At 39.8% G+C, this 24,821-nt stretch overlaps 1 protein-coding gene across 1 annotated transcript in view; it reads right to left on the bottom strand.

The window, feature by feature from the left end:
• The window catches only part of LOC115307664 (rap guanine nucleotide exchange factor 5-like), an 85,686-nt gene that overhangs the window by 27,995 nt on the left and 32,870 nt on the right, over positions 1-24,821 (bottom strand). The window contains exons 6-7 of the mRNA XM_029961773.1: positions 21,272-21,338; positions 13,974-14,022 (exon numbers count right to left, since the gene is read on the bottom strand). Coding sequence (XP_029817633.1) covers positions 13,974-14,022; positions 21,272-21,338 — 116 coding nt within the window. The remainder of the gene's footprint in view (positions 1-13,973; positions 14,023-21,271; positions 21,339-24,821) is intronic.

The following is a 24,821-nucleotide window of genomic DNA, read 5'->3' as shown; positions in this document are numbered from 1 at the left end:
CATCCTCCCCAAGAGCTACCTCATCCTCTTGCACACTCCCACATGTGCATGACCCTGTTCTACCCACTGACACTGCGAGAAATACAAAGTGTTCAAGACATCCCTTTGCTGAATGCTAGTCAGAACAACCTGCATGAGAGAGGAATGTTGCAATGCCAGAAGGCACTAACAAAAGCTAAAAATTGGTTGGTTGAGCAATTGCTCTAAATGTTAAGTCTGTGGCTACATTAGCAGGAACACATTTCCCCAGCTCTCCTTTCAATTTTCTGATTTCTCCTAAAATCAATTTGCTGTAGCCATGATGGGCAAAATATCCCCACAGACTCTGGCTATTAATCACAGCATTTAAAGGAGTGGCACCTTGCTAGTAACAAGACCAGCATCCAGGTTTAAGTGATTTACATTGATCCAGCCAGCTTTTCCAACAAGGTTGAGCAGATGGGCGCTCTGCAAACAGCTGTGCCAGGGGAAAAGGTTAGTGGCTGCCAATTGGCTTCTTGCCACAGGCCTCTGTTACAAGTGTCCCCTTCCCTGCCCAGGGCCAATGCAAACACCCCAGAATATCTTCGACCAAAGTAAACAGGCAGACATTCAAGGAGCAGCACCGTGCTGAGGGGAAGGTGGTATCTCAAAGGGGAGCTAATGACAAGAATGACAAGCAGCAAACACCCAGAATTGAGGGCAGTAATAGCTCTTACCCGGCACAAAGGGAAAGAGGGTACATGTTCACGACCCCCAGTGAACAAAGGTATCTTTGGGTGTTGAACAATTTTAGCATGAGCAATTTTAAAGATGAAGAGAAAATTACCCCAGTTTAGGGTGTACCCTAAGAGAATACCTTAAAAAAAAAAGAAATAATGGTTTATATCACCAATTTAATAGCTCGATTCTAAAAAACCTGAAGAAGTTCCTAATCCAGCTTTCTTAACCCAGCTCTCCTTGGCTTCAATGTTGTTTAGACTGTGTAAGGAATGTAGAAAAGAATCAGTAAATATTTTCTTAAAGGAAAGAAAAAAGTCCCAGACGTCACACTGATGTCCTTGCAGCTCTCTTGGGAAAGTGGGAGCACTTGGTGTCTTTCTTATGAAATTTCCATTGCAAACTTGATTTTTGTGACATCCTTGCCTCTTATCCAAACCCATAAGAACCAGCCACAATTGAACCATTTAACTACACCCAGAGAGCAATACTCAAGGAGTCACACCACTTCACACTTTTTTTCCATCATAAGAACACGGTCCCTTGAAGGCTGAAGTGGCCACACCAACAAGCAACAACCCTTAATTATATTCTCTTGGCTTCTGTAGGAAAAGCTTCTTATACGCTTAATCTATAAAATAGGAAGAACACATTCCCTGAAATATTCTGGTGTATTTAGAAATTTATGGTACTGCATGAGAAATTGACTGCAGTATTTCTATACCCGTTGTGCCTCCTAACCCCATAACAACTCATAGACACCCCTTGAGTTGGCCCAGGTGCTGCCCTCACAGGCTATTGTGCATGCAACACAAGTTCTGTCATAAAATACAAGAATTCAAGGATAATTTCCCACTTACTCTTAGCTGGCCATTTATTGTTTTAATAAAAAAGTTCTGCCATCGCAAATTCAAGCATAGGAAAAGTGAGCGGAAACTTAGGGTGGGATGGGAAAGTATTTCTCAGGCAAGTGTTGATTCTGGAACTGTTCATACAAAAAACTTGTGAACTTTGGAGCTGAGCCAAACGTTTCCTTCTCTGCCAGCATAAATCCAGCTTTGCTCCCTGATACAAACATCCCAGCATGTTTTACAAAGCAGCAGCAACAGGGAAAGGCAAAGATGGTTTACCCTGGTCTATATGTATCTATTAAATGTTATGTTTGGGTTCAGGCTTGAGACCAGAGACAGGAAAAAAAATGCAAACAAATAGAGTGACCAATTCCCTTTCTACCTGCAGCATTTCTCCTTCTTTGGAAGAAAGGTCACCATGTAAGAAAGAAAAAGATGTCGAATGAGCAACAGCTTGCTAATGTGCAGTTCAAATGTATCCTTTTGCAAATCAGCCAAGGGAATTCAGGATGTTGACTTTTTAAGGTCACTTAAGGATCACCAGGGCCATCATCCAATCTAAGTTCCTTGTGCCCCCACAGACCAGAGATGAGATTTTGCTAGCAGATTCTTCTGTAAACTAATGTTGGAACAGAGAGTTCTTCTGGGGGAGAGCCTTATCCTTTCGTAATCCCATTTCATCTCAATAAATCAGCAGAAAAAAATAACGAAGAAATAAGAAACAAAAGTAAATCATTTTATACCAGCTATATCAGCAGAATCAGCCATCACCTGGGAGTGTTAAAGGAAAGGGAAAGTAACCATTGCTCACACTGGAACCAACAAACTGTGCTCCCTGGCTTTTACAGCTGCGTCACAAATTTAATGTAGATTTAAGGCATTGGAAAGACTCTGTCTTCTTCAGCAACACAGAGCATTACAGGCATGTTAAACATGCTAGGCAGACTGACATGCAGTGAGGGTCACAACAACCACTGGCAGCACCGCGGACCTTCTCCTGCCTATGGAAAAATCTGCCAAGGGGGCCTGGGCTACCCGCAGAGCAGTGCCTCCATGATACACTGTTTTGTATGCCACCAAATCAAAGGTAAATTAATCGCATTGATAAGTAAGATTTTAAAGTCACAAAATAATACAATGCACATTAATTAATTTTAATACTTTGTCTTGCTCAACATAGCAGAATCATTTACCTAACTGAAAGTGGAAAGGACAGTTAAAAAAAAATCCACACACAAACCAACTCCTGGAACCCACAGTATTGCAATCTTCCCAGAGGCTTTGCTGTATTGTGCTTTCTTCCTTTTCTATAAATGAAATTTCTCCTTTCTACCCTTCTGGCTGCAAAGATAACCTTCACAGCACAAACCAAGGTACTAGCGTCATTCTGCTACTGCAGCCAGCCAGACTGGAACAATAACACCAGGAGAGGTGTGAACTTCCTCCCTTTGGCTTAATAGGGTGTTAACTGTGAAAGATAATTATTTAAATGTTTAAGAGAGGACTATCATCACAGTTAACCATTTTGCTGCTGAACAGCAGGCAGGGACATCTGTCCATCTCCAAGCAACTGGGTGGCACCCACATGGTCATTCCAGAAAGCCAACTTGGCCACCCATCACTGCTGGCTGTCCCACACCTCCAGTACTGACTACTCCCTCTCTGTGCTACCATATGGCATTTGGGACTTGTGGATTGGCAAAGGATTACTATTGATCTGCCTCGGTTTGATGAACTGGTTGAGAACAGAAAATAGGCAGCAGGCAGGGAACAGGGCACCCCTTAAGCTACAGTTGCTGCCAGAACCCTTGTGCCACACAACTTCCAGCTTCAGCCCTTGAGCTTGCTGTGAAGCCCACTGCACAACCAGGACTGACTGCCTTTTGGGGACAATGAGCCCAAAAACCCCCTTGGCAGACACACATTTTGCCTCTGCACTACCCTAGGCTGCTCCTAAGTCTTAACTTGCTTAGCCCATTGCAAATCCTCAGGCATAGCCTTGGTAGCAGCCTGATCATGAGGGATCCCAGCTGTACCAACACTGCCAGGCTCACCTGCCCCCACAGCTGCTCCAGAGCTAGCTCTGCTCGACATACAAAGCTTGGTCATCCCTTAGGCTACATCACTCATTTCTCAGTGATGCTACTTCATTTCAAATGAGGATGTTAATTTATTATCTAGTGTTGTTCTTTAACCTGCTAACATCCTAGAACATCAAACCACTCTGGCCTTTCTAAGATTTCAATCCTCTCAGTACACCGTGATCAAAATTCATATAAGAATCTCTTTTTTCTAGCCAGTAAGTAAAAGGCATCTACATGCCCTCTACAGATAAGAGAGCATACCACCTTGGAAGAGGTAAAGAGCCTACTTCTGAACAGGAGAACTTTGCTTATTTGACAAGGCAACCGATTTTCATTGCCTCATCCCTGCAGGATGATTATACCCTGTTTTTTTTTCTGTCCCTGTCAAACCAACACTGTTGAAAAGACTGTAGGAATCTGCAAGAATATTCCCCTGGGGAAGGCTCCAGAATTGCCAGCAGCCTGCACCAGTTGATTTATTGTCAGCTGCTAGGAACCTCACAATTTCTAGCATTCTTATCTCCCGAATTTTTTGAGAGGCATGCTTCTCTTCTGGTTTGTTTTCTGGGTTTTTGGGGGGTTGTTTGTTTGCTTGGTTGTTTGTTTTGGTTTGGTTTGTTGTTGTTTTTTCCAAAGGAAGTTGTTGACATGAAGCTTAAAGAAAAAAAACAGTAACACCCCCCCGTTTTTTTAAGTCACATAACTCTAAGCTAATTTCATGAGTTTTGAAAACTTTACTATTATTTTGAACAATGGAGCTTGTGGTATCTGTTGTTATTCTTTGTGGAGGGTATACAGCAAGCTCTAGAGAGACTGGTTACTATGGCAGCTCTGAGCTGTTTGACAGTGTTATAATGTTTGCTGATGCTTATTAATTTATCAGAGTGGAAAAAAATGAATAGCTCATACTGACACCACTGGGGAAACTAAAAGCCAGATCCTCTAGGCTACATAAAGCACTAGTGCTGAGCAATGGAAAGGAAGATGAGCAGCCAGTAAACGCTTTGCAAACCTCAGATTTGGGGACCATTTTAGACCAGACCATGTCCTCGTGCATGCTCCTGTATTTTCCAAGTTCTCTTTCCAAATTAAAGGGGGAAAACTAACAAGCACGGAGTATCTCTGAAAACCCCAAAAGCTGCATATAAAAGACAGCGATAATCCCAAGAACAAAACCCTCCAACTGAGAATTGGTTCCTTATTTACCATGAAACTGTAGTCTTTTCTCAGAAACTACTGAAAAGAGAAAGCTTTTTAAGCTCATCCTTTACATGTTTCCCTTTATTAGTAATACAAAATTTGCCTTTGAGCTTTCTCATTCCTTCCCACTATTTCTGCATATATATATGCAAATTATCATACAGATTCCCCTTCACTGAGTACACTACATATCTCTGAAACAGTTGGCAGACCCCTGGGGGGTGTTGCCCAGACAGCTGTGCAATCAGCTGAGTAAATCAGCTAATTAAAGAAACAAAGAAAATGCAAAAATTATTAAAGACAGACTCTGGCTTACATCATTGTTCAGCACCTCTGTATCTAAAAAAGCACAGCAAGCACCAAGCACAGGACAGAATAAAGATGCAATCGGTGAATGAACTATTGCACAAGTGACAATGATGACATTTTCCCTCAAACACTGATCTGGGATTCTACAATATTTATGCTTTGTGGTTTAAATCAATTTAACATAAATTACTCCAGCATTTTATTTTACAATTACAAAAGAGTGAAGTGTAATGTTGGTCTCATAACTGATTTCTGTATGTAAAGAATGGTCATTAACTTCTGCTTGACCTTAGATGCAGAACTAATATTGAATTTGCACAGAGGAACTCATTATGCTGGTTTAGTTTCCACGCAGAAAAATAAGTTCCCAAGGGTCTCAGTGCTACAGGCCATTTCTCAGATCTCAAAGAGGAAACAGGACTCCCAAAAATGATGCAAAACCATTTCCTCTCATTGAAGAGTTTATCAAAAGGGACAGATAACAGTAAGGGTCAGAATCTGCCATCTAAGCAGAGCAAAGCCAGTGTGGTAAGAAAGGAGGCTGACAGACGTAGATTTGGTCTTGCTGACCCACATACCATCAAGGCGTCATTCCTTCCCATTGCAGCTGTATGACCACAGGAAGGACAAACCTCAGTTTAAACGAGGCTCAGGTCTGCCTACAGTATATAGATATGGCAAATTAAAAAATTAGTGTACCAAATAAAGCCACCTGTATTTCCCAGCTCAGTCATATAATGGTCGCTATTCTTTTCACAATATTGTACAACTGGTTTTGTTAGGAACTTCTATTTATTTAATTTATCAGAACTGAAGACTTTCATCTGGCTTTGAAGGGCCATATTTCATCCAAGGTAGTGGTGCATTAGAAGAACATAATTTGTAAAACACCTCTGGCTAAACAAGGGAGGCATTTTTTAATAGATAATCAACTACTGTTGATTCATGTGGCCAGAGGAGGTTTGGTTTCCAATGCCTGACCCTTTGTGATGCATACAAAGATGAAGCCACATTTTACGCCCACTTTGTGAACATATGAAGTCCTATTTTTTATCAAGGGAAAAAAAATTGAAAACGACATGCAATCACTCTAGGATTACTACAGGAACAGATAAAAGCATTTTTTTTGTACCAATAGCAGCCCAATGGAAATAGCAGCCCATTAAATGGAAAACCATTTAATGGCTGAATGCAGAAAGTTTTAATTTTACCCAGTACTTTTAGACATTTGTTCTCATGTGCATGATACTTAAAAATTTTTTTAAAACATCACATGGCAGTGAATGTATGTATAGCAGTGTTGCCTGAAACAAGATGATGGAAGGATGGAGAAGAGCCCATTATGTGATCAGAGAATGATTGCTGGGAACAGATCAAACCAGGAGGGTAAGGGCAGTTGCTGAGCAGGCTGGTGCAAAGTGAAACATTGCTCTGTATTCCATGGAAACAGCCCCCAGGCATTGCCAGGAAAGGAGCAGAAAACAAAGAGGACTTTGAATAAACAAATTCTGTGAACTCACTGTAAATGCCTCTCAGAAAAACCCTAGCAAAAAAACTGCTCACCTAGAGGATGGCTTTTTTTTTTGCACAACTGCCATCTTTCCCACCGTACTGTGCTAACTCTTTTTGCATATGTGCAAAATATCTTTCACCTATGCAGCTATTCTGCATTGCTCATTTCTTCTATGTGAGGACCTTATAGATCACACAGAAAAAACTACACACAAAGTTCTACAACAACTGCAAAAACAAAATCAAAAACTGCCAAAATCCCTCTCATCATAATTCCCACCAGAGATCTCTTTTCTTTCTTTTTCCAAGACTCAGAGTCCATTCTGCTTTATATCAGCTACTGAATACCCATAGGCTGTCAAGTATTACTGTGTAGTCCTTTCACTGATTTTGTCCAGGACACTTCCCACCCCCAACATTGCCCAGGGTGGGCACAAAGCAGGTGGTCACAGATTCAGCCACAGCACAGCAGAGCTCTGTTTGTGTCACACACCGGGTCCTTGAGCAGCCAACACCAGGAGCACCATTCCCCAGGGCTAGAAGGGGTCTGACCCTGCCTTTTTTAAGTGTTGTCATTTTCTTGGTGTGCTTGATCTCAGGAGTAATGGAAGAATCCCATGTGATGCAACAAGACATTGGTCCCTAGAAGTAGAGATTCCCTTCAATAAGGCCTAAATGTTTAAAAAGGATTACTTAAAGAAGGTAATGTTATTAGAATCATAGAATCATAGAATACGCAGAGTTGGAAGGGACCCATCGGATCATCAAGTCTAACTCCTGGCCCTGAGCAGGACACCACAAGAATCACCACCATGTACATGAGAGTACTGTCCAAATGCTTCTTGAACTCAGACAGGCTTGGTGATGTGACCACCTCCCTGGGGAGCCTGTTCCAGTGCTCAACCATCCTCTGGGTGAAAAACCTTTTCCTGATATCCAACCTAAACCTCCCCTGACTCAGTTTCATGCCATTCCCTTGAGCCCTGTCACTGGTCATGAGTGAGGAGATCAGTACTTGCCCCTCCACTTCCCCTCATGAGGGTATTGAAGGCTGCAATGAGGTCTCCCCTCAGTCTCCTCCAGGCTGAATAAAACAAGATTACCTCCCTTACTTCAAGACATGAAATCCTTAAAGCACAGTGTAACTTGTAAAATATTGCTAGCTATGTTTTTGGGTGAAGCTTTTATTTTGAACCACATTTCAGTGGGCAGAGGAAAAGTAAAGATATAGTCACCATGACCTAACAGAAGCACGATACTCCTGCACCTTCACTTTGAGTGGCCATTTCTCCAGGGTGAATGCTATTAGTACCATTTGAGGAAGAACTCTCATTTCACACATTTTGCTAATTCTGACTTTTGCTTTAAATAAGTGGATGCTTGGAGGAATTAGAAGTTGTAACAAAATAAGGTCTTATTTGAGTGAGAGATATTGTACATCTGCTTGTTCATAAAACCTGCAAATTCAATGGTACTTAATATGTCTGAAATTTAAACACAATGTCGAACTGCTCCATTCTTGAATGACCTTTGATCATGCATTTGAAACCTCATTTTTCAAGTATGTGTACAAATCTAATTCAAGTTTGTAATGTCCATTTTCTATATAACAACACCTCTACAAGTAAATAAAACAAATGACATAACATAAGACATTCAGATAGCCAAATGACAAAGTTTTTGCTAATTATTGTGGAATAAAGAAGTCTCACAAGGATCTGTGCTGACTGGGGAAATGGGCTGAATGGTAAAGATGCAGTTTCCTGAGTTAACTAAGATGATAAAATAGCTTAATACTGTCAAAAGAGTCTTGCTGGGCTCCTTCCCACAACTCTCCGCCTCTCCACCCTAATAAGAAGCTGACACCCTCACTTTGTGTCAACTCTAGCACATGCTGCTGCCATACTATAAGATGCTCTAGCTGCCCCATCTCAAAAATAATTCAATAGGTATAGCAAAGATGATCAGACTTAATGGACTAGATTTGGTATGAGGAATGACTACCAATATAGCTTGGAAATGAGACAACTCACAGGGGTATGACAGATGTGGACAAAATCTTGAATAGTATGATGATGAACAGGGAAAGGATTATTCACCACTTACTGTCACCAAAGAGCTATATCACAACAGAGTGAGGGTCGTGGGGTACGTGTTGAAAACAAAGAAGAAAAAATACGCTTTCACATACTACACATGTGAGTTGTAGGACTTGCTGACGTAAGAGATGATGAAGGTCAGGAGTATAAGCAGGCTCAGAAAGCAATTTGATAAATTAATGGAGAAAAGGTCCAGTAAGGTCTACCTAACACAACAGTGTGGGTACAGCAAAATCCCTCTATCACAGGCTGGTAGATGCTGAGTACACACATCAGAAGGACTGTTTGTACTTGCTCTGTTTCTCTACTTTAAGCATCCGCTACTCATCACTCACAGTAGGATCGTAGCTGGATGGACTTTTAACCTGACCCAGTCTGACTGTTCTCATGTGTTTAACCGGGCTGACATTGCCTGGAGTGCGTTTGAGTCGAGTCACGCAATCAGCTCTGACAGCCGTGCTGTAGAGGTGGTGCAGTCGCTGGGAAAGGAATAGCTGTTCACAGCTTGCTTTTCATTCATGTCGGCAAAGCTCAAGCCCCAGTGACTGCTTCATATTGAATTGTCTGCACGGAAATAAAAATACTAAGCAAATCATATAGGCAGTTAGGTTCTGACAGAAGCAATTCAAAAGAAAAGGGGAAGGGTGGATATGCATATATATGTCAGAATATGGTAGAGGCAATCCAGAAGATCTCAAATATGAAGTTAATACATTGCAAAAGTCACCTTATTATAAATTATTATAAATAAAATGTAAATGAGTCACTGAAAAAATCAATAGAGGTAGCCAATTCAAGAATGGCATGACTAAAATGTATCTAATTATAGAATGGAAACCTGAATGTCATTCTTAAGAGGGACCAAAACAACACACAAGTGCTAGGGCTTTTGTGGCTGCCCTGCCCTCCACAGTGGAAGGAAAAAGTACCCACAGCCCTGCCGCAGCAATGCCTGCAGAGAAGTTGCAGTCACCCTCTTCCTACCTCATCCATATTTTGTCAGCTATTATCTTAATTAGTCTCTGTGTTCATAAATACAAAGATTAGAGCCATGCCCTTATCAGTTGATCCTTTGCACTAATAAAGTTATAGAAATTCTTTCAAGTATAAAGGGATTTGCTGGGTGATGCCATGGGGTGCAGCCAGGTTCATGCACAGAAATGCTCGGCATCTTGTTTGTAGATGGGATTAACACCAGTACAAAGCATCTACCTGACAGGTTTTGATCAGTTCAGATGTACCTGTGTAGCTATGCCACTGGCTAAAGCCTTCAGCCTTAGGCTATTTGCTGCTTTTCATCCTTGTTTAGCTACCATCTCTAACGCATAAGAAACATGTCATGAGTCATGATGAGAAATTGAGATAAATGCCAACCTCTGTAAACCTTTAGACTAGAGGCTGCATTTCTGTTATGTTTCAGCACATTTGCAGAAGCCATCAGAAGCCAGCAAGGTATAAACAAACACAACAATTTAATGCCAAGTGCCTGCAATTAAAGACAAAAGTTCCCTTCTGCTCCAGTTACTTGCTTCGCCAGACCTTTTACCAAACCACAGAAGACATCATTTCATCTATTTATTTCTAAGGTTAGGCAAGAACAATTTCAATGCATTTTTATAAGCCACAGAGAAGTGCACAAGCTCATTTCCCCCTCTTAGGTCACCTTTATCATGAGAGTTTTATTCTAATTAAATATAAATGTGCTTTCAAGTCAACAGTGTTACTGAGGTCCATCAAATCTTCTGAATTACAGACCTTTATTTTACCCTGTTTTAGTTTTATTTGCAAAGAAGCTAAAAATGCTGAGCTCCCTCTGCATGAGGGCTCTCAAGGACCTCTCTGTCAGCCTTGCTATCAGAGCGGTATACTTGCAGTACACATCTGGAACACGAACACTGAGCCTTTTTCCACAGCACAGAAGTTTTTGATTTTTCAGGTTCCTCATTTTTCCTTCAGCATCTGTCAGCTTTATGAGTTTCTCCTATTCTTCTACCCCACAGTAAAAACAGAAGAATGCCTGTTGGGGAAAGGCATTTTACCCCACACGGCACTGGCTTTTTATTTACTGGTAGCTGACATTCTCCATCAAGTCAGATCCTGTACTAGCAGGAACTTGATATTTTGCCCTACTCCACAGCAGGCTCAGGTGTCTACCTTGGTTTTCAAAACTTTTTGACAGTAGATACAGTGTTTAAATCTCTGAAACAGCCAGAACTCTAACAGTTGTAATTACTACTTCACCTATGCATATACTAGGTAGCAAACCCCAGCTTCATTTAAAACAAAAACAGTTTCACACAGGTAACCAAAGGCAATATTGTCCCCCCTCCAAACATAGCAAACCTTCCTACTTGGAACCTCTTCACCTCTTGCAGCGGGATCTATGGCGTTTGTGTGCATGTATAGATAGCACTTTCCATGCAATGCAACATAGTGATTACTACAGCAGTCCTAGACAAGTAAGACAAAGGCTTTAATCAGCCAGTTTTTCTAGCACAATATCCAGAAATTAAAGCAATTCCGGAACAAATTACATAGTCTTTGCATTAACAAAAAATACCTTTTTTCTTTTTTTTTCCTCCTACTGGTAGCGCTAACCAGCTATCTAGATGAAATATTTTGAAACACCACAATTTAAAAACCACCAAACCACTGCACAACAGCTTTGAGTTTTGGGCTGCTGGTCTCTAGGAAAGGTTTTGGTTAATGAACTCATTATCCACTGCAGGTAGCAGGTTAGGACCATGCCTGTCACCTGTCCTCCCCACTCATGAATTCCAGGGTGGATGAGCCAAGCACCCACGCCTTCACACACCAGTCTGGAAGCTACCCAGGGCACTGGCCCACTACCCATGTTTCGATCTTTTCATGCCAAAATAAACTATTTGTCTGATCTTTGAGGCTTATTTCCTGGAATTATATGGAGTCTTGGAGAGGGTTAGAGGAACAATATCTTTGAAAGATGCTGTGGCTTTCAGCTCCAGAATTACTTTCTCTGAAATATGCTTCAGTTCACTAGGCACAGCATACCACAGCTTGATTGCTAACAGTAACTGCTATGCTGTGAATTTAACCATCAGCAATAAAATAAGCATAATCAACTACCTAATTTACTCTGCACCTACTGTACTAAAGGCATTAACTTAACTTAGACCTTACAGTTATGCCTGATCACGTACCCATTTTTTATAGTCATCCAAGATGAGGCATAAAGAAATGCAAATTTCAACAACAAGCACGCACTAGTTAAATTGTCTAAAGAGGTATCTTTTGTTCAGATCTAAAATGATATTTAAAGTGTTTACATTAATGTATTAGGAAAGGCTGGACAGCACTGCAAAAGTCTATAGGGAGCTTTGTTTATTTAAAGCTATGGTTTTTAACTAAAATATTTTTACCTGCTCAATGTGGGTTGTACACTAGTATAAAGGAGACTCTAAGACATATCCTCCTCTCCCATTTTCATCTCCTGCACCTCATTCCTAATCCAACCCCCAGCCCATTTTCTACTAAAACAACCTTTTATGTAACAATCCAGCAAAAGGAAATGAGAGGCTAATTCAGGTTAAAAACAACTCATTTTGGGAAAAGAGTCTTATTTATTGCTAGTAGCAGCAATAACATTTGCTGACCCACCTGCTGAGAAGCAGGGAGATTTCTTATACCTGTATAAGCAGCAAGTAGAAAGTACATGGCACTACACTCTTAGCCCATTTGACAGGAAAAGAAAATACTACCTTGAGCCCTTATTTAAAATAGCCTGGTTTTCTCTTCACTCAATCAGGGCAGAAGGATTTCCCTGTTCAGCCATTATAAATCAGGTGGGACTGGGGTGATACCAGGTAAGGGCAAGTAGCTGAGAGGTGTTAACATCAACTACTACACCACTTTCAGAGGCAAAGCTACTACACAAAAGCAATTCAGGTCTGAATTCACACTTATGTTTGTGTTCTCTTTCTGCAGATTTACATCTGCAGATGACTGTGGATGTAACCTATGGGTACTACTATTTCTGGACAAAAATGCATCCAACCATGTATTGAATATTTTTATCACACTTACATTTTCACAAGAAAAGATATTGCAGAATCACCTGCCACATCTTGATGCCTCCAATTTAAAACACCATGTTGTATGTTGTGCATGTGTTGTGTGTTATAAATTTTGTGCTGTACTTGTAAGCCACAGATAAACATATACAGATATTATGACACAGTATTATTAACACATCAAAAAATAGCTCAAGAAGTGCAAGATCCATGACCAGTGGTTTCTCAAAAAATCACTGAAGATCACAAGAGATGCTTAGTGAAAATACTCCTGAAGACCTGAATGGCTTTGGGAACCTGCTAAAAAACTTAAGGCAACTCCACCTCTGTTTTACTCTAGAAATACATTCAATTTGCTGCAGATTAGCTGCTCTATACATGAAGATATCAGAGAGTTAACCCTGTATAGAGTCAAGTCTGGCCAAGTAGGTTTTGTTAGTTCCCATGGAGTGCTCGGAAAACACAGCTCCCTTGCTTCCTCTCCAGCTCAGCAATGCAGACACCACCTCCTGAAGCATCTGTGCAAGCAAACTCTGACAGAGCTGAGATGACCACATATTTCAGTGCCTTTGCATTGTAACAGCAGCATTTGCTACAAATGCTTTTACTGTCAGAGACTTTCAATTATCCATTTACCTTTCCTCTTCTACTGCCCCAATCACAAAGATTTCCTTTACAGCCATACAAATGTCTAGACAGGAAAGGACACCTTTGTGCATGAAGCTGTCCTTTTGCTCCAGCATAAAAACACCTGGATGGGCAGGTAAAACACTGGTATAAGGAAAAGATAATATATGAGATACTGAGCCATAAAAAAAATAATAGGGAACTTACCAACTTATTGTCTTAAATGTAACTGAAATAAAGACATCAGCTTCTTCCCTGAAGTGCCAGCCCAGAGAAAATGGTGATTTTTGTGAGAAAGAGACCCAAGTTGAGTCACATGATTTTACCACAAAACACTGACTTTATCAACTAGGTTATTAGATGTGTAGGATGAGCTAGAGGAAAGGAAGCTTGACTGTAATTGCATTGTGCTTATACACAGATTCTCCATCACTATCTTTGCTTCTTCATGTTAATAAGACAGAAGTGACAATTCAAGTACTTCAATAAATGATAAAAGGGAGCAGTGTTACAAAACCCCCTCTAAAGTTCAGCCTGACTCACCTGACTTCCTTGCTTTCAAGGCAATGACAGCAGCCAGTTCTCTCTGTACCTGAAACATCAGGAAAAGAAAGGATGGTTATAGTCCCTAGCACAGTCAAGCAAAACAAAGTTCAACACTGGCAAAATACCAGCTATCAATTCTTTGGAGCAGTCAGCTGCATGTGGAACTATGCAAGTATCTGGTTTTGAAACTACAGTCAGTTTTCCTAGCAAATCTATTTCCTTTTCAGCTGGGCATTCTGTGACAACTTTTTCATTTTTAATTTAATTTAATGTAAATACCACACATTCCTTAGGGAGCAGGCAATTCAGTAGCCCGACCTGCAATTTATTTGCACAGTGTATCTGTTTCACAAGTACACACTTGAAGTTTCTCCCTTTCCTTGTTACATATTTGGTTTGCCTCTGATGAGCACACTGTAATGCTGATTTAACGTGTGACTCCAGGATAAGCAAGTTCTCCATGCTGAGGTTTGTCTGAGGTTCACGTATATAATTGATATTAACTTTTTGGATCTTTCAGGAGGAAACAACCTCTCCTAATAGCATGGCTGATTGTTTCAGATCCAAAATTTCACTTGAGATGAACATGCAGAAGTCAGAGGTATCTGATTTTCAGTTTTACAGGCTATCTCACTGGTCTGTGATGACAGAGCCCTGCCACACTAGCCAGCTCCATTCCTCACCCTCTTGTCTCTGCATGCTTCATATTTTCCCTATACTGTCTACAAGGCCAGCTACTGCCTCTTTAGCCAGCTTGACTCTACATCCACTTTTCTGCATAGGTCTATTCCTTCTTACATAATTTCTTTTTCTATCATTTTCCTATGCATTATTCTTATGCTTCAGATTTCTTCACCATCATCTGTCCCACTGCTTGCACGTGGCCTACAGCACCCCAGCACTTTCTCCTGCATACATCTCAGCTGTTTCCCTCCTCTGCCTCATCCACACTCTCAGATCCTCTGAACACCTCTCATCTTCTTCCAGTTTCCCAAATTTTCCTAAGGCAGCCTGCCTCTAGTATCAAAAATAAATAAATAAATAAATAAATGGGACATTTCAACTGTTTTTTGTAGGGATTGTCTGACCCCTCTGTACAAAGTCTCCAACAGCACATACTAGCCATCTTGTCTAACAGACCTATGCAAAGCTCGAGGTTATTCTGCAGTGGGAGTTTTCACATCCAGCTTCTGAAAGCATGTAAAATTTCAAACATCATTCACAAGACGTGGTTTGGTCGGAATAAGGCACAAAGCTCACAAAGGATCCCCCAAGTAATACAATTACTACTAACTGTCAATATTCCACTCTTATGACTCTGAAGAAAAGTTTGAAAATGTGAAAGAAGAATAGTTAATATTATATTGGTCTGTGTAGAAAGACAGACAAAAACACTCAGGGCACCTCAGTACGATGATAACTCCAGCACCCACTGATCAGACACTCAGCAGCCACCCAGCAGTACGCTCTACATGTGTCAGAAGGCAGTCATACCAGAGGCCACATCCTCTGCTTGCATCCTTCCTTCCCTTGTGGCAAAGGACCAAGGAGATTTTTTTTGCCGTCCTTGCAAGGTACAAGGATCTTTTCTATTCCTTGATGTTGCCCTACTGAGAGGGACAAGAGTTTTCTGCCACTCCAAGCAGGAAAATATGAAGGCAGTGCCCCGTTTTTCTTAAATGTCATCCTGTTTCCAGCACAATTGTGCAAGATGGCAGTATTACCATCCCTTCCTTCCTTCCTGTACACCCATTCCCATGTCTGGAGAAACATTATTCATGGCTAATGTAAGCATAAACTGAAAGTAAAACGGGAATGAACAGTTCTTCCACGGAAAAACAACTTGTGTGCTTGCTTGCAGCAATTACTATATGCTAGTAATAATACATACAAGCTATCCAGAGTGAGAGGGGGATTTTCAATAAAAGCTGAAGTTGTTTCTGAATAGCACCATCACAACTTTTCATGACTACACTGCTCAGAGCTTCTCTCCTCATTAAGCTCAGCAGGAGATACCAATGTTGATGCTTCGATTCTGGTCTATTCTCACTGGTTACTGACAGTAAGAAACAGTGCGCTGATGTCTCATCTTTATCTTTTAGCATTTAATAAATACATTATCCCAAGATTAGCCTTAGAAGACACTACAACCTGCAACAATTGTAAACATATCACTTAACCCAATTAAACAATTGAAAAATGCAAACCTCTCCATGAGTGTGAAGAAAAACCCATCTGCTGAGAAGAAAAGGCAGCATTGTGGCATCCTGCAGTTATATTTGCAGTATTACTTTTTTATATAAGGTGCCACTTGTCAAGTTTGAAAGACAGTGTTAAAATCACAAAAGGCTGTTTTTCTATATTTTGTCTATATTAAACAAAATATCCCATTGCTTGCTGTGTGCCAGGAATGCAGCAGGAATATTACTTAACTTGAGCAAAACCCTTCAGCAGGAGAAAATATATTTCTCTAGTGCTACTATTAAGCAAAAGTTTCTTCATCAAAGGGTTCCATCCTGACAACTTGATGCTCTCTCTCACAGGATTCACTCCAACCACAAAGAATTGGTACTGCTGAGCATCCTTCTGGATTTGACTGGTGTCCCTAGATTTCATAATCAATAGGTTTTTGTCCATTGTAGCATAAATGCACTTGACATCTCTGCTGGACATGCAGTTCCTATGCATCATCACACCAATGGAAATCCATGCACAACATTCATTCCTCACTGCACAGATGCTACACATTATCATACTTCTTCCTAATAGGATTTCAGTTACTGCCTGTTTGAAAAGATCAATAGTTGCACATTACATTGAAGACAATAATGCAGACTCAAAGTAAAATATATGTTCAAATAAGAACCACATCTACCATATTGAGATATTAAATTAAAAAAAAAATTGGTTTATACATACAGCTTGTTACTACAAAGCTACCACTATTTAAATACTATCCCATTTTGAGTAGCATTGCAGATGTCAAAACTGATTCAGTTTAAAGGTCAGCTTAGCACACAGTATTTACACAAATATTATGAAAATCTGAAAGAGAACATTTTGAGTGTATTGTTGGTATGTTATCACATCTCAATCAGGTTTTTTTTTGCAATCTGAACAGAAAGAGTGCATACAGAGTGGTACCCAGGTATACTTCTGCGTGATTAAATACAAAAGGTATATTTACGTGGGGAGTCTTGTCTTCAAAGAATAGAGGTAGAGATTTTTGAAAAGTAAATCACAACTAATGCTCTTCTCTTATCCACAAATCTGGTCATTTATCATAGAAAGCATAGCTGTTCATCTAGCAGACAGTGCATACCACCTTTACTTTTTTCCCTTCTCTTTTTTCTGCCCTTAATAGTCCTTAGTGAAACAGTATTCCAGATATCAATGTGCCAAACAGGACCTCAGATCTCGAGACAAAGTGCCAAACCTCACAGAATTTCAAAATTAAATCCTGCAACAGAAGTCTCTAAACAGTAGGGTTTTGAAAAATGAGAAGAGTATAGTTCATATTTTTGCATCTCAAATTACAATAGTTTGATGTGCTCTAAATAAAAGTAGTATTGGCTGATGCCTTAAAGTACCAGAAAACCATTTTCAAGATACACTTCATTAACATCCTGACACTCTTTTCTGTTTTATCACAAGGTAAGGTAAAAGCTTTGCAGCGGAAACACTCATAGTTATCCCTCCATGCTCTGGTTTTAGCAGATAAAACATTGAATATGAAGCTGCTCTTTGGGACATGACAGGGGATACATGACAGCTCTGGAATGCTTTTTTAAACCTGCGAGTAATCATTGCATTTTCTTAAAAATTCATGACCAAAGAGATTATGTGATGCAAATGTATTTCCAAGGGCACTTTGCACTGCATGCATGTCAGCTGCCTTTAAAATTTAAGTTTGATGGTGTTGTCGATGCCTCGTTGTAATGAAGCATATGCTATCAGCATATAATTTGATAGGTTAAAAGAGTGATTTATATTTTAGGCACACAGATTCCTCCAGTGTTGCTTGGGCTGGATCTTCACAATCAGTTTAGGTTTGAAAATTTGGGACTTTCATCCCCTGAAAAGAAAAGCTGACACAGAAACTTTCTTGTGACATGAGAAGAATGTTTTATTCCAAGAAAAGTAAAACGAAAAACAGAAGAGACGGCGGTGGGATTTGTATCTCTAAACCTCCAAAGTCAACTGTAATCTTGGACTGCTTTAGTGTTGTCTGGAAGTAGGGGTTTGGGGGGTTTTTTCCACTTCTGAAATACTGATGTGGAGGGTATCATGAACAGGATTCTGAATCACGAATTCTTCAAGGAAGACTGGTTTGATGGTGTACAAAATACATAAACATCCAGTAAGCCAAAAAGCCATAGTAAACACATTTCCAGCCATGGCTAATACCTTCACTTTTTGTTTCCAGATCCTGCTTACAGAACCCTTTTTTCCCATATAAATTCTGAAGTTGTCTGTAAAGAAAAAAAAATGTGAACCTTTATACTAGGGAGTTCAACACTGTTGAATGGTGTAAGCTGAGGGTTCAAATCTCCTTGGACGTAAAAAGGCTCTCCATAAAGTTGCAGTGAGTGCCTTAGATCCATATCTACTCTATGGAGGAAAAGCAATATTCTAGAGGGATGAAAGGGAAAAGTTCATATACAGATGTTAATGTTTGGAGGATCCTGCTCTGGTCTTGTGCCTTCTCTCCAGGGTGGACTAGAAAATCATTACAGAGAGCCCTCAAAGTTCTGTGGAAAATCAGAAAATGCAGGAGAAAAGATCAGACTTCTTGAAATCACCATGGCAATAGATGGGGTCAGGCCATCTGGAGTTGCAACTGCCTAATTTTTCTTTAGCTAGTTAGTTACAGTAATAAAATGGTTCATTTAAAAAAAACCCTGTCCATGTGCTCTACTGCTGGAATAATTCAGCATGTAGTTCAAAGGTCTGACCTTGCAAGTTAGATGTGAAATACTCTGAATTCACTGTCAATTAGGTGTTTGAGGATATGCATGGTACTCAAGTGTATCCAGCAGCAGTTAGATCTAGTTCTTAAACTCAGAAAGTCACTTTGTTTTGTTCAGTGCTTCTCTTTTTCTTAACTGAAAAAATCCCCATTATTCTATTTTTGAGAGGTAAAGCTTTTGAGGGATACTGGTAGTGTTTTATAGAGTTGGTAGATTTTGAGTTTTTCAAAAGACATAACTTTGCGTAAACTATTTAGTGTTTTTCTATTTTTTATTTCTTAGGAACTAAAAATGGGGGATATTGAGGTTTTGAGCTCACCTTTCATTTTCAGTTAAGAACAAAAGGTAAAGAAAACAAGGAGTTTGAATATAGAGAAAAATTGAAAAATATGAAAAAATTAAAACACAGCCTTTTCTCATGTCATACATTTTAAATTATTTTTGAGTAAGGTTGAGTATACAGAACCATTGGCTTTTCAAACACATTACAAAATGTCTTTTGTGAAGACATTTGTCTTTAAAAAATATAAGATAAATTCTCCCTCCCTTCCATTTTTCAGCAATTGCAAGATAGTACTTCACTTACTTTTCTTAAAATAGCTCTTGTCCTCATGCCTTTTTCATAACAACGGCTTCTTTCACTTTCGTTTCTGCACTTTCTCACATACCCAAAACAGAACTAACCCTAATTCCATGATTTATGTGTGACATTCACAGAACCATACAATCACAGAATGGCTGAGGTAGGAAAGCACCTCTGGAGATCATCTGATTCAAACCACTGCTCAAAGCAGGGTCAGCCAGAGCAAGTTGCTCAGAACTGTGTCCATTTGAGTTCTCAACATCTCCAAGGATCAAGGATGGAGAGGAGACTCCACTACCACTCTCCTGTAATCTGTTCTACTGTTTGATCATCCTCACAGTAAGTAAGTTTTTTGCTTATGTTTAAGTAGAATTTCTTTTAGTTTGTGCCACTCCTGTCACAAGATGTCACCGAGAAGAGCCTGGTTCCATCTTCTTCATTCCCTTCCATCAGGTATTTGTACACATCGTTCCATGGTTCCATGGCCTTCCGTTCTCCAAGCTCCACTCCCAGTTCTCTCAGACTGTCCCTGTAAGTTAGATACTCTAATCCCCTGATCATCTTCGTGGTCATTTGCATACACTCCAGTACATCCATTTTTTGTACCTGGAGTTCAGAACCGGACCCAACACTCCGCATGTGGCACACCAGTGCAGAGTAGAGGAGAACAATCATCTCCCTTAGCTTAAGGATAACACTCTTACTAACACAGCCCAGGAGGCACTTGCTTCCTCTGCCACAAGGGCACATTTCTGGTTCAATCTGCTGTCCACCAGGACCCTCACTCCTTTTCTGCAAAGCTGCTTTGAGCAGCTTGTATAGAAGCCTGAAGTTATTTCTCCCAGATTCAGGATATGGTATTGCCCTTTGTTGATCTTCCTGAGAATCCTGTTGGCCCATCTCTCCAGACTGTCAAAGGTCCCTCTAAATGGCAGCACAACAACAGAATTATTTAGGTTTGAAAAGACCTGTGAGATCATAGAGTCCAACCGTTAACGCAGCACTGCCAAGTCCACCACTAAACCATGTCCTTAAGTGCCCCATCTACACATCTTTGAAAGGCCTCTGGGGATGGCGATCCAACTATTCCTCTCAGTTTTGCATCACCTGCAAACCTGCTGAGAGTACACTGAAATTATACAGATTTCATTAAATTGAGTGAATCTAGCCTAACTTTCTGAAGTCCTGTCTGTCTGCATCTTAGAACAATGATCTTACAAAAAGATAAACAAGATGTACAAACTTCTAGCAGAGACAGGATAAGCTGTTGTTTATTATGGTGAAGTTTACTGAGGCTAAACATAGTCGGAAAGCCAGATACTCAGTTTTTCCAGGTGGGTCTCCTCATAATTTCATGATAATCTACACCAGGATTGCTGAAACCTTCTCTCTCCCTTTGCCTCCCATCCCATCATTGCCTTCACATTGACACACAGTTGACCAAGAGGGTCAGAGTGTAAAGTACATGGCACAAAAATTACCATGATCCTCCAAACTGGTATGTCCTGGGCTATGAACAGCATGTATTCAAAGAGAGAAGGCTGCAGCAGTCCTTGCTTGGATTGATTTTAATAGCTTTGGAATTGCACACTAAGGCCTCAGTAAAACTTTCCCCTTCCACAGACCAAAAAAAGTAGTCTGCATAGACAAACATCCATTCACTAAGACTTTAATTTGAAGGGATCAAAAACATGACAATATTTCAAACATGATCAGTACAAACTTTGATGCAATGACCTTACCGCAGAAGTGAGACGAGCAAGAATTTCAGCGTTGGTTTCTGCCGTATCTTCTATTTTTTGATCAGGCCTTAAAAAATAAAAATAAGATTTTTATCATTTCTTTCATTCTGTTTCAACATCTTTTGATTCCTGGAAAGTAAGGAACTATGCAGCCACAGGCACTAATGTAAAAGGGCCTTTGAGATTCCACATCAAAATGATGACTGCAACATGACAATAATTAATCGTGTCACTAACGACAGAGTACACTCTTTGTCCCTTGCTGTCAAGAACTCTTTTGATCAGACCAACATAAAGCAGTGAGAGAATTCTTCAGCTACTAAAATATGATGAAGAACTGAAGAATGTAGGACCCTCAGAGTCGCTTATGAGACTGCATATTTCGCTTTGCTAAAAACATACTCTATCAACGGAGCAAAGAGTTTTCCATCTGCCCACCATCCAGCTTTGCTAAGATGTGGAGCAGCACCTAAGGAATGTAAGCTCATGTAGATGAAAACAGACAACATCAAAATAACTATATGACATGTATGGTTTGATATTTAGAAAGAATAACTGAAAGTGAAAATAATACATTTAAGAAGATATAAATTAACAAACTAAAGCAACAGTTGAGAACATTATTAGGTTGTCTTGACAGTTACTCACAAGAGAGAGAGACTTCACATGTCTTTGCAAAAGAGGGGCAGTGCAGGAAGAACCCTGCCAGAAACTGTCCCAGAAGTCTGGTTCACATGGACAGTCTGGCCACACAAAAGCTGCTATGGGCAGTACAGGATAGCACTGTGTTTTTCTTTAAAAGAGTCTAATTCCCATAACCAAAACATCTGTGTTTTAGCTTCTTACAGAAGCTTTATTGAAAATTGGGAGAAAGATACCAATATAGGTGTGTATATATAGGTTATTACTATGGAAGGAAGAAAAGAAAATGCCCTTGAGATCTTTATTTTTCATGGTATTCAAGAAGCAGTGGCATGTCAGCAAGCTGAGCAGATACACAAAACTGCAGCTGCTGTAATAAACATAAATCCCAGGTATTAGTAGAAGCTTCTGTCTTTGACTAAATTATTTAATTGCTTATGTGCCTTGATGTCCTCAGGGAGAGAGTTGGCAACACATTTGGAATACTCAGCTGGTATATTGTGGTTTTTACACCCCATGTCCAAAAATTCCATTCCTTGATTAAAAAATTAAGGTCAGAAAGCACAGAATGACACATGCATTCATTTTGGGGCAAGCATATTCAGACTAAAATGGTAATTCAGATTAGAAATAACAATTATTTTCACAACTGCTTCTGTATTCAAAGAAAAAATGTGATTTAATATTTTAAGTGTTATAAACAGCCTGAAAGAAATAAATGAATGCATTTTCATTTACAACGACTGATTTATTCAGGTTTTCTCCTTATAATTTGGAATAAGATTAAAACAGCTGATCTCTTTAGATGCCTAAGTTTCTCTACACATCTGATCTCTTCTGATCTCCCAGAACCAGACTAGGACCTGATTCTTCTACACTGGAGGCAGAAGATAGCAATTCAGTAGACACAGACACAGATGCAATCTATAAACCCACAACAGCACATAGCCTAGCTATTTCCATCTTGGGCCTTTATCACTTCATCTTCTATTTAAAAATACTCCCAGTATTCATCTGCATATAAGTATCAAATACTTCTGAAATCATTAATATACTAAAAATTAGTATGAGCTCTACGGAATCAGAGGGGAAGAGTGTATTATGACACCCAAGTCAGTGGAAAAAAGTAACATTTATCATTCTAATTTTTTCAAAAGTAGACAGCCAGGACCTAGTAGGGCTGGTACCACACAGGAGCTCAAAGCCCAGGCAAACTAGCCTAATGCTTATACAGTTCAGTGGCCTGTGAGCTCAGTCTGCTAAGCAGACAGAGATGTGGGGATGCTTGCCCTAGATTTGCACGCACACAAATCAGTCTTCATGCAATACCTGAGAGCTGTTTGTGTTCAGCAAAAGCTTTCCAGGAACTCTATAAGGCAGTAACTAAACAAATATCTCATCCTGTCTATTTGCATTAAAACCAAATTACTTTTAAAAACGATTACTTTTCTGAAATGAATAAAATGTGAATTCTTTCACTGAGTCTCATCAGTGTTTTTGGGAATTAGGTGTTATTATAGACACCCCCATTTGCAAGGAAGGAAAAAGAAGCACACAAGGATTAAACACCTGGTACAACACCATTGCAGTAACTGGAAAAGAATTTAGGAAGCATCGGATTAGAGCCTAAGTGATCACTCAAGGTTGTAAGGAAGTCCATGGCACAGCTTTCAATACAGATTTTTTTGTTTCTAGATTATTGCAATATTCACTTCTTTTCTACTCAAGTAGAATTGACTGTGATTAACATCAAGTGTTGAATGACTCCAAGAGGCCTCTGCATCAGTCCCATCTCATCTGATTTTACAGGATCTCAGGGTCTTAGTCCTACTACTACTTGTAGTCCTAAATCCTACTTAGGACTACAACAACATTAGCCTTCAGATTAGTGTGAGATGCTGAAAATCTGCTATGTCCCAATTTTTTTCCATGGTGGATTCCCCCCAGTGTAGGGAATTTGCCACAGTCAAAATATAGGGAGCATTTATTCAGGAACCATAAGTACATCTCAGACTTCAGAATGGTGTTTTCATTGTAAAGCTTACTACAGTATTATTTGGTAACACCCCTAAAACTGACCAGAAACAAATACAAATCCATCAAGAATCCCTACAGCAAGTCAAATCTGAGCCATGTTTATTTAATGGCGTTTCCAGAATAGTTGCTAAAGGAAGTCCCCAGAGTTGCTACTGCCTACTCAAGTGTACAGACTCCTTCTGGGAGAGCAGTACCATGGTTCTGCTCAGAGATCCACTGAGGTACCCAGCAGTCCAGGCAAGGTAAGGCTGCTGCCCACCAGCTGCAGAGGAGACAGAGATCATCTAGCCTCTGGGACCACCAGGAGACATCCAGTGTTGCCTTCTGGTGTACAACCACAAGCAGTAACTTCTGATTTCTTCAAAAGCAGGGAATCCAATTAATAAGGTAAGAATTTCTCTATCCCTATGTACATGCAGAATGCCATCAATACAAATTAGGAGAAAAGCCAGGACAGAAAAATGAGAATAAAAATACCAAATTACAAAAAATCCTATGCTTCTAATGGTATGCAAAATGACTTATATATTTGAAAAAAGACAAGCACTCACTGCAGGAAGGAGTTTTTAGAATTGCTGTCTTTCTTCATGAAAATAAGCATATGGGTTTATTTAACCTGGTCAGAAAACTTAACAAACACCTCATCACACCTATTCCTTTTCAGACTGTGTTTTAGTAGTGTATTATTTGCATCAAGCATGAAGAATTTTGAACCTGGAAAACCCTCCTTCCCCTTTAATATCACACTCCTTCAAGACTATACTGTTATTTAAAATTCAATTCCTTCAATATATGCTTTTTTAAAAAGCACCTTCACAATCTGACAGGTAAAACCTCCAGAAAACAATTCTTCTGTGAAAATATTCCCAAA

Source organism: Manacus vitellinus, unplaced genomic scaffold, assembly GCF_001715985.3.
Source record: "Manacus vitellinus isolate BGI_N305 unplaced genomic scaffold, ASM171598v3 scaffold_3_pilon, whole genome shotgun sequence".
NCBI lineage: Eukaryota > Metazoa > Chordata > Aves > Passeriformes > Pipridae > Manacus > Manacus vitellinus.
This window is presented reverse-complemented; position numbering and strand designations above follow the sequence as displayed.